Below are 11961 nucleotides of genomic sequence, written 5' to 3'. Positions count from 1 at the left end.
TTCTATGAAACCAATGGGAAAGTCACAGAAGCCAGCACTTGAGATGCCTATAACAACCCCCCGCCCCGACAGACAGGGCTCAGCCATGAGGACACCCGGAGGAAGAACCGCACAGCCCTGTCCTGGGAGACGGCAGCAGGCAGCAGACACCATGCTCAGGCCGTGTCTGGTACACAGCCACCCAGCTCAGAAACCCTGAGAAACCTGACCCGCAGCATGCGCCCCCCCACCCCCAGCCCCACCCCATCCCAATAGGCCCTGCCCCTGCCCACCCCCATAGCACACAACACTGAGAAGCACGGTAGAGTGCCGTCTGGGGGGCCTGTTTTGAATCAAGAGCTCGCCAGGCTCATCCCACCCCAGACACCCCCTCACCAGATCCCCCCAAATATCCAAGCTGCGCACGGTGCTGCAGCCTGAGGAGAAAAAGGAGAAGTGCCTAGAAAAGAGACAAACCCAGCCAGGCCTCTTCCAGCTGGCAGTGTCCCTGTGGGGGCAGAGAAAGGCAGGGAGGGGGGCGGCGCACTGAGCTCCTGGCCCCACTACACCAGCGCGTAGTCGAACTGGCCCCGCTCCAGCCCCTCCTTGTGGTCAGTCCAGGAAGAGGCGGGCATGCGGCTGTAGGGGTCCAGCAGGATGCGGAAGCAGCGCACCATAAGCATCACCAAGAAGACCAGGAGGAAGATGACGAAGGCAAAGACCGTCTTCTGCTCGGCGTCCATGCCCAGGCCGGTGGCGGGGGGCTCCACCAGGGAGGGGGACAGCAGTTCATAATCCAGCGTTGACGCATCATTCATTGCAGTGCCGTAGCACGCCCGCCAGGCGGGGAGCTGGGCCAGGGCGCGGGCTGGTCACACGGCAGCCATCCTCCTGGCCCCAAGCACCACGGCAGCCACCTGGGGATGGAACCAGCTCTGGATTGCAGCTGTGCCAGCGGTCAGAGGGCAATCACCTGCCCGGGGCTAGTCCGTGGCTGGGGGCCCAGCTGCTAAATGGGGCCGCACGACTCCAGCCGAGCGTTCCTGAAAGGGAAAGAGAAGGGCATGAGGCTGTTTGTAGGGAGCCCGCATACTGACACACTCAACAGGTTCTGCTAAAGCCCAAGGCTGTCCCTGCCCCGCTGCTCCTGACCCTCCGCCCCAGCTGCTGCCCCACCCCTGGGGAACGGTCCCGCAGACTGAGCTGCTTGCGTTATTTTGTGAGTAACATGCCTCTGCAGTGCGGGCGGCGCTGCGTCCCTTGGGAGCCCATGCAGGGACTGGGCCCTGCCCCGCCTGCCCCAGCAATGGGGTTGCAGACCCTGTGTGCTCCCCTCGGGCACATGGAGTTGGGTCTCAGCCTAACGGGGGACCCATCCTTCTCCAGGGAGTGGGGCGTGATAAATAGCAGAGCTGGCTGACGAGCATCGCGGGGAGGGTTTGGCTGGAATCGGGATTCTGCTGAAAACAAGAGACTTGGGCTGTGAGCGAACTACTTTGTTTCCCAACACTGTCTGAACCTCTCCACCCCACTGCCATTCGCGCAGAGACCGTGGCTTCAGAGGCCATGCAGAGGGGTAGAGTCTGATGTCCATCACACCAGGGGAACCGGATTGACTCCGGATTTACACTGGTGTAACTGTCTGAACCCCTCCACCCCGCTGCCATTCGCACAGAGACGGTGGCTTCAGAGGCCATGCAGAGGGGTAGAGTCTGACTTCCATCATACCAGGGGAACCAGATTTGTGGCAGTTCAATGATGAGACAGAACACAGCTTTATGCAAGCAAGCAGGCTGGTCAGCTGAGATGGGCTGTTCTGCCCCCCGCCTTCCACCTTCTCCTTTTATTATATTTCTCCCCCCTAAGCATTACACACTGCTACCGCAAAAAGATACACACAAAGGAATGTATGACGTTGATTAATATACTTATTTACCATCCTTTATCTACTACAATCCTGGTTCTCAGGCCTTGAGCCCAGGCTAAGAAAGCTTCCCACAGTCGCTGTCCCAACAATCAAGTTCTCATGGTTCATATCTAGCCCTTGTCCTTGGATAGAGCAATGTGTGCATTGCTTCTACAAAACAGTCAGGGTGTGCCCTGCCTGCTTCCAGGTGGAATAGCTAAACATGAACCCTTCATCCCCCCGTTTTTTATTTAATGACATTTGGCCATCTCATGGTAGCCGTCAATTTGTTTTGTCATGCTATTTAACTCCCAGACAGACAAGGACATAACTTGGGGAGCTTTCCAGGGCGAAATTTTACAAAGTCTTAACAAGGAAGGAATACATTGTACACAGCAGCAGCAAAAAATAAGCCCAATGATTACAAACACAGCATAACCAAAAAGCTGTCGCAGCCATTCTAGAGAGGGCAGCCAACCTGTAAGCCAATTCCAAAAACCCTCAAACCCCAGATCTTGGCGTATGTGTGTTGTAAGACTGGCCAATTAAGCCAGTCTAGTTTCTATGGAGCGACTATTATCAGTTAAATTAAAGCAACACATGTGCTGAAACGTGGAGCAGCCTAGATGGTGTTTCAGGAGCAGAAAATCAATGGCTGCTCTGTTATCCAAAATTGCATCCCTTAATTCGTGTTGTTCTGTGTTAAGTAAGGCAATAGCCTGGGATGTTGTATTAATTGCTTTTGCTGCAAAGCATGCCAGGTTATTTAAAGTTCTGGCGGAATACATAGCAAGCGCGGGGACCCCAACAATAGAGGCCGCTAAGGCAGTATACTCAGCACGACTAAAAAGCTCAACATCTGCAACATCTGAAAGGGGTACACTTCTTTTACTACGTTTTTGACCAGCAAAAGGCAATATAAGTGTCATTCTACTAAGACAGCAAAGGGTGCCATCACTTAAATTTGCAGGAATATAATTAAAGGTGCGTGAACCGCAAGTAAAAAACCATCCTGATGGTAGGATGATATGGCCATAATTGTATGAAACATTAACAGCATGGGAACAATTTAAAAGGGGTTGAGAAATTTTTCGACAGCCCAAGGGCACCTTTGTACTAGTGCAGTTAACTACACGCGCACAGGTGACATTGTCAGCCCCGGCCGGGTACGGTGTGTGGAGGGATATAGCCGTGCGAGGCAGAGTATAGTTGGCCGGGCCCCAATTAGCCATGCTAGAGTACTGGGAGGAAAGATTCGCATAAGCAGAGAACAGTGTCTTATTCTCCATCTCCTCAGGGTGATGACATACTGGAATAAGGCATGTACCTAACAAATCTCCGGCTGCTACAGAATTAGATAGACAAAAGTGGGTAACATTTGCTATTGAAGCCAATCTTTCCCATATGTTATATGTCATTCGGGCTCGTAACGGGGGAAGCGCTTCCGAGCCAACCCCTACAGGAAATAGCAGGCACAAAAGGCACACAATCATCACAGAATTAGCAGTGATTTGGGCGAGAATCGCCACAAACAAAGTCTCAGGAGTCTCTGGCTGTTGATCTGCTGCCAGTCTTCGTTGGGCCGCGGCGACCAATGCTTTTACTGCTCCCCATGTCACGGGCCGGTTTGTGACACTACGCCTCCTCCGTTTCCGTCCCGTCGTTGTCGACCCGGGGGGCAACGCGGTCTCCTCCAAAGTCAGCTGAAACTCTGGCATGGGATTCGACAGCCCCTGGTGCCATGCCATGTTGTTTAAGTGCCGGTCGCACACACCGGGCTGGAACCCACAACGGTCCTGCAGGGAGAGACACAGCAGCATATCCCCGACCCCAAGTGATTAGAGGTACTGGGCCCAGCCACCGTGGATCGGGCAGCTGACGGTAAAAGACACGCGGTCTTTCCAGTACCTCAGATTTGTGAAAATGCCGATCCGCAGGGGTCTGCTGATCTGCATTCAGTGTTAAATTATTTAAAGTAAACAAGAGGATATGCATTTGTTGTAGAATGTCTCCTAAGGTTCGGAGACGCAGCTCCCCTTGTTTTAATTGTTTATCTAGCAAGGTTTTGAGCGTGCGATTTGCACGTTCAACAATGGCTTGGCCGTGGAATTATAAGGGATTCCGTGTTTAAGACGGACGTCCCAGCGGGCACAAAAGGTGGAGAGGGCTGCAGAGCAGTAGGCTGGGGCATTATCTGTTTTAATTTGGCAGGGGCGACCCATAACAGAAAAGCAGGCCAGCAAATGGTAAATAACTTTGTTAGTGGCTTCCCCACATTGTGGGGTTGCCCAAAGGAAGCCCGAATAAGTATCAACGGAAACATGTAAAAACGAATAGGGGCGGAATTGTGGCACATGAGTAACATCCATTTGCCACAGCTGATTTGCTGCGGTACCTCGGGGGTTAACGGCATAAGAAAAGGTAGGAGCAGCAGCAGCACAGTGGGGGCAGGAACGAACAATGGAACGTGCATGATCAGCAGGAATGTGAAACTGCCGGGCCAAAACAGAGGCAGACTGATGAAAAAAGGCATGGCTTTCAATGGGGTCAGAAAAAAGGGAATTTACCTGACCACGCAACGCGCGATCGGCGCGTGCATTGCCCTCAGTGAGTGGCCCAGGCAGAGGGGTATGACTGCGAATATGAGCAACAAAGTAAGGGAAATGACGAGTGGCAATAAGATGCTGCAAAGACAAAAACAGGCGAAGGAGGTCTGCATCAACCTGAGGGGTAATGAGGGCAAGGGGTAAATGATCAATTACCTGATAAACATAATGGGTATCCACAATTAAATTAAAGGGACAATCAGCAAAAAGTTGAAAGGCCAAAATAACAGCAGCCAATTCTGAACGCTGTGCAGAACGCTGAGGCAGTGTAAAACGAGAATGCCAACGAGGGGGGTCACCCAACTGATAAGTGACTACACCTCGGTGGGGAGAGCCATCAGTAAAAAGAGTGACAGCGGAAACAATGGGTTGAGAGCGGCTAAGACGATGAACAACTAGGGGCACCTTTTGGGTAATGACCAACCGAGGATCTTTTGGAGGATTGTAAGAAATCTCTCCCACATAATCACAAAGAGCAACCTGCCAGGCCAAGGAGGTGTGGCACAAAGAGTCAAATTCAGTACGGGACAAGGGGAGCACAATGGCAACTAAATCAGTGCCAGTGAGTTGCACTGCACGGTGGCGGGCTTTACGAACAAGATCAGATAGGGCATCTAAATATGGATAAATATTTCGAGGAGGGGTGGATGAAAGGTATAGCCATTCTATAATAGAGACGGCTGTGTCTGTACGGGGTACAAACAGAGCCGCAGTTGGCGTATGAGGGGTGGCAAGAAGAACCAATCGTAAGGGACGGACCTCTGGGAGTCTGTCCACAAACTGCTGACTCAATGCTGCATTGATTTGTCGAATGCAGGCAGTATGCTCCTCAGTGATGGCAATAACCGCACCCGGTGCCCGGGCTCCACGCAGGGGCTCAAACAACGGCTGCAGCATTGAAGTGGGGAGACGAAAGTAGGGCCGAATCCAATTTAAATGGCCCAAAATCTGTTGTAATTTAACAAGGGTTAGGGGTTGAGGTAGAATTAATTCCGGACGAACCGGAGCAGCATAGGTTTGTAAAACCTTATATCCGAGGTAGTGGTAGGGATAAGAGCGTTGGATTTTTTCTGGTGCCACTAACAGGCCATTTTGGCCGAGAATCTGAGATAAAGATTCAAGCTGTTGTGCCGTGACCCAGGGACCACTAAGCAAAATGTCATCCATGTAATGGTAGACCTTTAGCGAAGGGTACCGGGCACGGAAAGGGGCAAGGGCCCGATCCACAAAAAGCTGACACAAGGTTGGACTATTTTGCATTCCCTGGGGCAAGACCTTCCACTGATACCTTTGAGAGGGTTGCTGATTATTATATTGTGGCACCGTAAATGCAAATTTTTCGCAATCTTGTGGGCAAAGGGGGATGGTGAAAAAACAATCTTTTAAATCTAACACACAAAGTTGATCGGTTTGAGGAATTAAATTTGGATTTGGTAAGCCAAATTGCAAGGGGCCCATAGGTTGGATGCGTTTATTTATTTCCCTTAAATCATGTAACAGCCGCCAAGCACCCGATTTTTTCTTAATAACGAACACCGGGGTGTTCCAGGGACTGGTGGAGCTCTCCAATCGCTGTGCTTGCAAATGCTGCCGCACAAGCGAATGAAGCGCTTTTAGCTTTTCTAGAGGGAGGGGCCACTGGTCAATCCATACGGGCTCTAAGGATTGCCATACCAAGGGTAATGCGGAGGGCACGGTGGGGGAGGGAGGGTTTTGGGCCATCAGATGTTAATATCGAGGGTGGTGTCTAACTTTGTAAGTAAATCATGGCCCCAAATATTGAGGTGGACAGGGAGCACAAAAGGGCGGATAGTAGCAAGGGTACGGCCTCCCGGTTTAGAGACTGTGACCCAAGACAAACTGTGGCGCCCGGGTTTACTACCCCCGATCCTCCACAATTCTTTAGAAGGAACCGTAGGTCAACTAACTGGCCACTCCAGATCACGAATCACCGTAACGTCAGCTCCAGTGTCCACCAGCCCAGTAAAAGGAACATCATTTAAGAGAAGTGTTAACTGAGGTTTCGAGGGGCGGACTGACATTGTCAGAGCAACAAGTGGAGAAGACGCGCTGTGAGACGGCGAGTGAGACAACGTCGATCCAAAGCCGCCTCCGCCCCGAGTTTGATCCTCTGCGGCTGGCACCTGATAGGGGACTAAAATCAATTGTGCAATTGACCGTCCACGCGGGAGCGACTGTGGAAGATGAGTCCACACCTGAACCTTAATAATGCCAGTGTAATCAGCATCAATGACCCCTGGAATGACAAAAAAGCCCTGTTTCCCAGCATGTGAGCGAGGGAGAACAAGACCCACAAAGCCGGCAGGGAGAGGTCCCGTCACCTGTGTAGGTATGGCACAGACCTCCCCTGGCAGCCGAAAGTCAGTGTCCTCCTGCATGATCAAATCAAGCCCTGCACTTCCAGCAGTCGCCGCCCTCATAGAGTCTACGGATTTTAAGGCAGAGGAGCGGTTGTCTGAGTGGGAAACACCCCCGTTTGGCCCTGGGTTCGGGGGGACCCGTCGCGCGGTTTCCCGACCCGTTACGACACTGATTAGCCCAGTGATAACCTTTCCCACACTTGGGGCACTTCTTTGAGGATTGGGCTGGTGCCTTAGATGAGCGGCACTCCCGCTGAAAATGACCCTCCTTACCACAGCGGTAACAATGCTTCCCCTCCTTCCCGGTTTTTCTCAGGGCGGCAGCCAGAACTCCAGCCTTGTGGGCTTGTGTGCCAATGTTCTGGCACGCCCGCAGCATGTCTGAGAGCTCTAAAATACCAGAGGCTTGCGCTGCCTGGAGAGCACGGCGGCAATCCTCGTTTGCATTTTCAACTGCCAATTTTAACAGGAGCTCGTGAGCTGCCTCAGTGTTATCCACCTGTTGGAGGATAGCCTCATGCAATCTGTTGGTAAAATCCAAAAAGGACTCTGAGGCACCCTGACGGATACTGACAAAGCTTTTGGTAGGCTTGCCTGAATCCGGGACCTTCTTGAAAGCATGCTGGGCACAGGTGGAAATAATGGGGAAGACGGTCTGAGGGAGTTGAGACTGCATCTCAATAGTAGCAAACGGGTCCTCCCCTGCCAAATGCTCATAAATGATACCGTGCTCTCTATGTACCTGAGCTTGGCGTTCTGCCATCTGCCGATACTCACTAATCCAAATAACATACTGACTGGGTGATAACATCATGCGCAGCAGCGTTTTCCAATCCTCAGGGATTAGGGAGTACCCAGTACCTATCCCTTCAATGAGACCACGCACAAAGGTGCTAGTCAGGCCAAACTCACGAATTGCTTTCTTTACCACCACCGAGTATGGCAAAGTGGTCCACCGAGTATGGCAAAGTGGTCCAGGTGCCCACCGGGGTTGCCCTGGTCATCATTCTGCCAGGTCACCGGGCAAACTGAGACCAGATCAGCCAGCTCCTCTGCTGTAAGATCTGATCGAGCTTTCGCTGCGTGAACCATTTGTTGCACCAGCGAAAGCTTCTGAGCAGATACAGATGACCCTCCGGGGGGCCCCAGAGCATGGGGCCCCACGGACAGAGGGTGATCACACACTGGCTCCGGTGGGGAAGGCAAGGGAGGCGGTGGTAATGAAGACACTGGGGGCAAAGCAGGGAGAGGGGGGGCTGTGGGTACGGGAGAGGGTCTTTCCGAAGCGACACGCTGGGTTGCATCGGTAGAAGGGGGGAGAGCTGCAACGGGGATGGCTACAGGAGCCGACGGGCGTGGCGAGATCACCAGCCTCGTGAAAGAGGGCCTATCCGAGGTGACACGCAGTATCGCGTCGCGACAGAGGTGCCAGGCATGTAAAGCCTGCACGGGTGCCCGAGGCTCTTTGTGCAATGTCTGGCCCAATTGCTCCCAGTCCGCTAGCTTAAGGCTTCCGGCTTCAGGGTACCACGGGCACTGGGCACGCACCTCCTGTAGCAGGAGAGTAAGTGCTCGAGCGGGACAGTCATGCTGAGCCTTACGCAGCAAATACTGCAGCTCATTGCGGTGTTGCACTTGCAAAGCAGAGAGGGAGCTTCCCATACTTACCACAATGAAAAATACTCACCGGGATCCACGAAGCGGATGAGTGACGCGTCTGAAACCCTTGCTGGGCGAGGTGAGTGCTGAGGGCCCCACGTTGGGCGCCAGTTGTGGCAGTTCAATGATGAGACAGAACACAGCTTTATGCAAGCAAGCAGGCTGGTCAGCTGAGATGGGCTGTTCTGCCCCCCGCCTTCCACCTTCTCCTTTTATTATATTTCTCCCCCCTAAGCATTACACACTGCTACCGCAAAAAGATACACACAAAGGAATGTATGACATTGATTAATATACTTATTTACCATCCTTTATCTACTACAATCCTGGTTCTCAGGCCTTGAGCCCAGGCTAAGAAAGCTTCCCACAGTCGCTGTCCCAACAATCAAGTTCTCATGGTTCATATCTAGCCCTTGTCCTTGGATAGAGCAATGTGTGCATTGCTTCTACAAAACAGTTAGGGTGTGCCCTGCCTGCTTCCAGGTGGAAAAGCTAAACATGAACCCTTCACAGATTGACTCCGGATTTACACTGGTGTAACTGACAGGTTTCAGAGTAGCAGCCGTGTTATTCACAAACAGAAAAGGAGGACTTGTGGTACCTTAGAGACTAACAAATTTATTTGAGCATAAGCTTTCGTGAGCTACAGCTCACTTCATTGGATGCCTTGACTCTGGATTTACACTGGTGTAACTCAGAGCAGAGTCTGACCCGCAGCTTGCTGCTGTGAACGTTCCCCGTTGCTGAGCAGCAGAGATCAGAAAGGACAACATCAGCCCAAGGCCACCACACTGCCCCAACTGCCCCCCCACTGGTAGAGACAATGACCCATGGTGCCAGCCACTCCAGCCAGCTGGATGGGGCGGGGCAGACTGCTCAGAGACACAGGGGTCTAAGTCCCTGCAATGAGTCAATGCAGGAGCTCAGGGGTGAATCACAGTGGGGATAGTTTCTGTCATGATGGTGTGAGTCTTGATATACTGGGTGTTTCACTTCAAGTCCCAGCTCCTGGAGCCCTGAGATCAGGGGTGAATCTCAGCTGCCGCTCCTTGAAAGTGCATTTCCAACCCTCATGCTTGCCAAGGGAAGCTTGAAAATATGGTCCCTCAGCGTGACTTAAAGGCTGAAAAAGCGAACGGCATAGAGCCCCCGCCATGCATCCTTGTAGCTCCTGATTTCCATGGCGGTGGGAGCCTGCCTCCTGCCTGCTGACCCCTTGGAGGGGACGGTGCTGAGCGTGGCAGGCCGCATGCAGCTCCTGACACCAGGTGTCTGCGTGCCCACCTCGCTGCAGGCTCAGGCCATGCTGGGAGATGCTGTAAACCTGGAACAGCTGCCATGAAGCATGCCTTCCACCGTGTCCACAGGGCTGCCAGCCCATGGCATGGATGGGCAGCATCGGGAGGGTTACATTAGCACTGCCCCATGTTGTGCCCGCCCTGTGCAGAGGCCACTTTAGGGCTCTCAGTCCAGCGCTGCCTTCCCTCCCTTCATTTCCAGAAACCGAGCAAAGTCCCCCCAGCACAGGCCATCTGATGGGGCTTTGGCAGCTTATTTCCGTGGGTGGCGGCACAGAGCTGATCACTCGAACACGACCCACGATGACTGACAAGAGCAGAGGCCTCTCTGGGGTGGGTTTTACCGAAACCTGTAAGGAAATTTCCCCTCCTCCATCCCCCACACTTGGGATTGCTCTGAGATCTACCTAAGGGCACAGGTCGATGCTCAAGACTCCTTAGCAGTGAGATTTGTAGCTGAAGAAGCAAAACACTCAGCCCCTCCTGCCGGGCTCTTGGGCCATTTTGCCTGCAGGTGGATCTTAACTGAGCTCCGAGAGGCCACTGCCCAGCCTGGCACTGCTGGGATTACAGTGGAAAGCTCTTCTGCCCCAAAAGCAGAAGCTGCACTTCTCCTACGAACTGCATGCTCCTTGCATGCTCCCCACAGGACCCTAGGGCAGCAGCCCTGCTCTCTACAGCGCTAACTTCTGGAACAGCTGCCTTTGCAATCAGCCTCTGCGCGCGGCAGTGCACCAAGGCACCAGCCCTGCCAAACCCCACGGCACCGGGAGGGAGCTCCCAAGCACTCCTGTGGAGCGCACCCTGCCTGCTGGAGCCCGGAGACAGAGAGGTGCATGTGCAGCAGCCGGGCAACGTGCCCCTGCTCCCAGCCAAACCAAGGAGAGACTAACTGCACAGGCCAGCTCACGCTAGAGAAACCCTGCAGAGCCAGGCCTCTCGCACGCACCTGTGCTTCCCAGTGGGGCAGGGCCACGGGCAGCACGTGGGGGTGTGTGCGTATAATTCCCTAGGTATGTGCTTATTGGGCTGGGGGGGGCGGGTCGTCGCATCTCTTGGTCTCCCTGTGCCTCTGTCTCTCTGGGTCTCCCTCTGGCCGAGCCAGGCATTGCATGGCCACAGGTGATGGAGAAGCTCGCCCCCATGTGGCTGTGCAGGGGCTGCTCACAGCAGCCCCCTGGTCCCCACACGGTCTGGGGAGCTGTGCCCTCCTGCTGGGTTCAGAGGAGGAGGAGGGGCCATGGCTGCATCCCCTCCACACCAGCCTATGGCCTGGGGCTGGTGCCAGGAGAGCGGCGTGGACCCTGTGCCACCCAACAGCTGGGGTAAGTTGTGCAACCCCACTGCACAGGGAGGCACTAGGGCTAGGCCAGTTCAACCTGCCCCTCCCCACAACACCCTCCCCCCCACCCCCTCCGCTCAAGGCTGGTGGCTGAAGGCCACGCTCCGATCGTCTGGGTCTGGGCATTTGTGCTCCGTCCCAGTGTGGCTCTAAACAAGCTGCAGAACCCAGCTCCCTCTGGCTGCTCTGTGCAAAATGCTAGAGAAGCTGGGGGTCACTCTGGTCCAGTGAACTGGGGAGGCCCCAGCAACAGCCACCCCCTCCCCAGCTGCGGAGCTTCGGGGGCAAGGTCCCTTGGCTACCCTGGGTCAGGAAATGTCTAATAACAAATCCACAGAAAGCAGCAGCATCGAGGGGGAGGGGGAGAAGGTGGCTTGCTGGAGAACCCCCCAGCTGTCATCCCACCTCCGGCGTGGAGCAGGGCAGCACACAGCACTGAGGGAAGCACAGCAAGCCAGGCCGGGCTGCAGGGCTCCGGAAGGCGCTGGGAGGAGCCGCTCACCCCTGGGGCAGGGGGCTGCCAGGGTTTGGATCAGACCCTTTGCTCCGTCAGCAGAAGGGAAGGTTTTCTCCTCAAGACACCCTTGCCCCATGCCCCTCAAAGTACCAGATTTACTGTGTAACTGTCCCCATAGGGCCTGGGCCGCCTGACACAGGGGTTGAGGTGCTTCCAGGCACAGAGAGGCACCTAGTGGGACTGTCATAAGCACCCAAGCAGGTTAGGGCCTTGGCAGTCTTTGAAGCCAATGGGAGGTAGGCGCCTATCTGTGCTCAGCCGCCCTGCACTACT

At 54.1% G+C, this 11961-nt stretch overlaps 1 protein-coding gene across 3 annotated transcripts in view; it reads right to left on the bottom strand.

The window, feature by feature from the left end:
* Positions 1-285: 285 nt before the first annotated feature.
* The window catches only part of CTXN1 (cortexin 1), an 83918-nt gene continuing 72242 nt past the window's right edge, over positions 286-11961 (bottom strand). For all 3 annotated transcript variants that reach the window (XM_073323881.1, XM_073323884.1, XM_073323882.1), the window contains exon 2: positions 286-1022. In XM_073323881.1, the coding sequence (XP_073179982.1) occupies positions 543-797 (255 nt within the window). In that variant the 5' untranslated portion in view covers positions 798-1022 and the 3' untranslated portion in view covers positions 286-542. The remainder of the gene's footprint in view (positions 1023-11961) is intronic.

Source organism: Lepidochelys kempii, chromosome 25 (genome assembly GCF_965140285.1).
Source record: "Lepidochelys kempii isolate rLepKem1 chromosome 25, rLepKem1.hap1, whole genome shotgun sequence".
In the NCBI taxonomy this organism is placed as follows: Eukaryota; Metazoa; Chordata; order Testudines; family Cheloniidae; genus Lepidochelys; species Lepidochelys kempii.
This window is presented reverse-complemented; position numbering and strand designations above follow the sequence as displayed.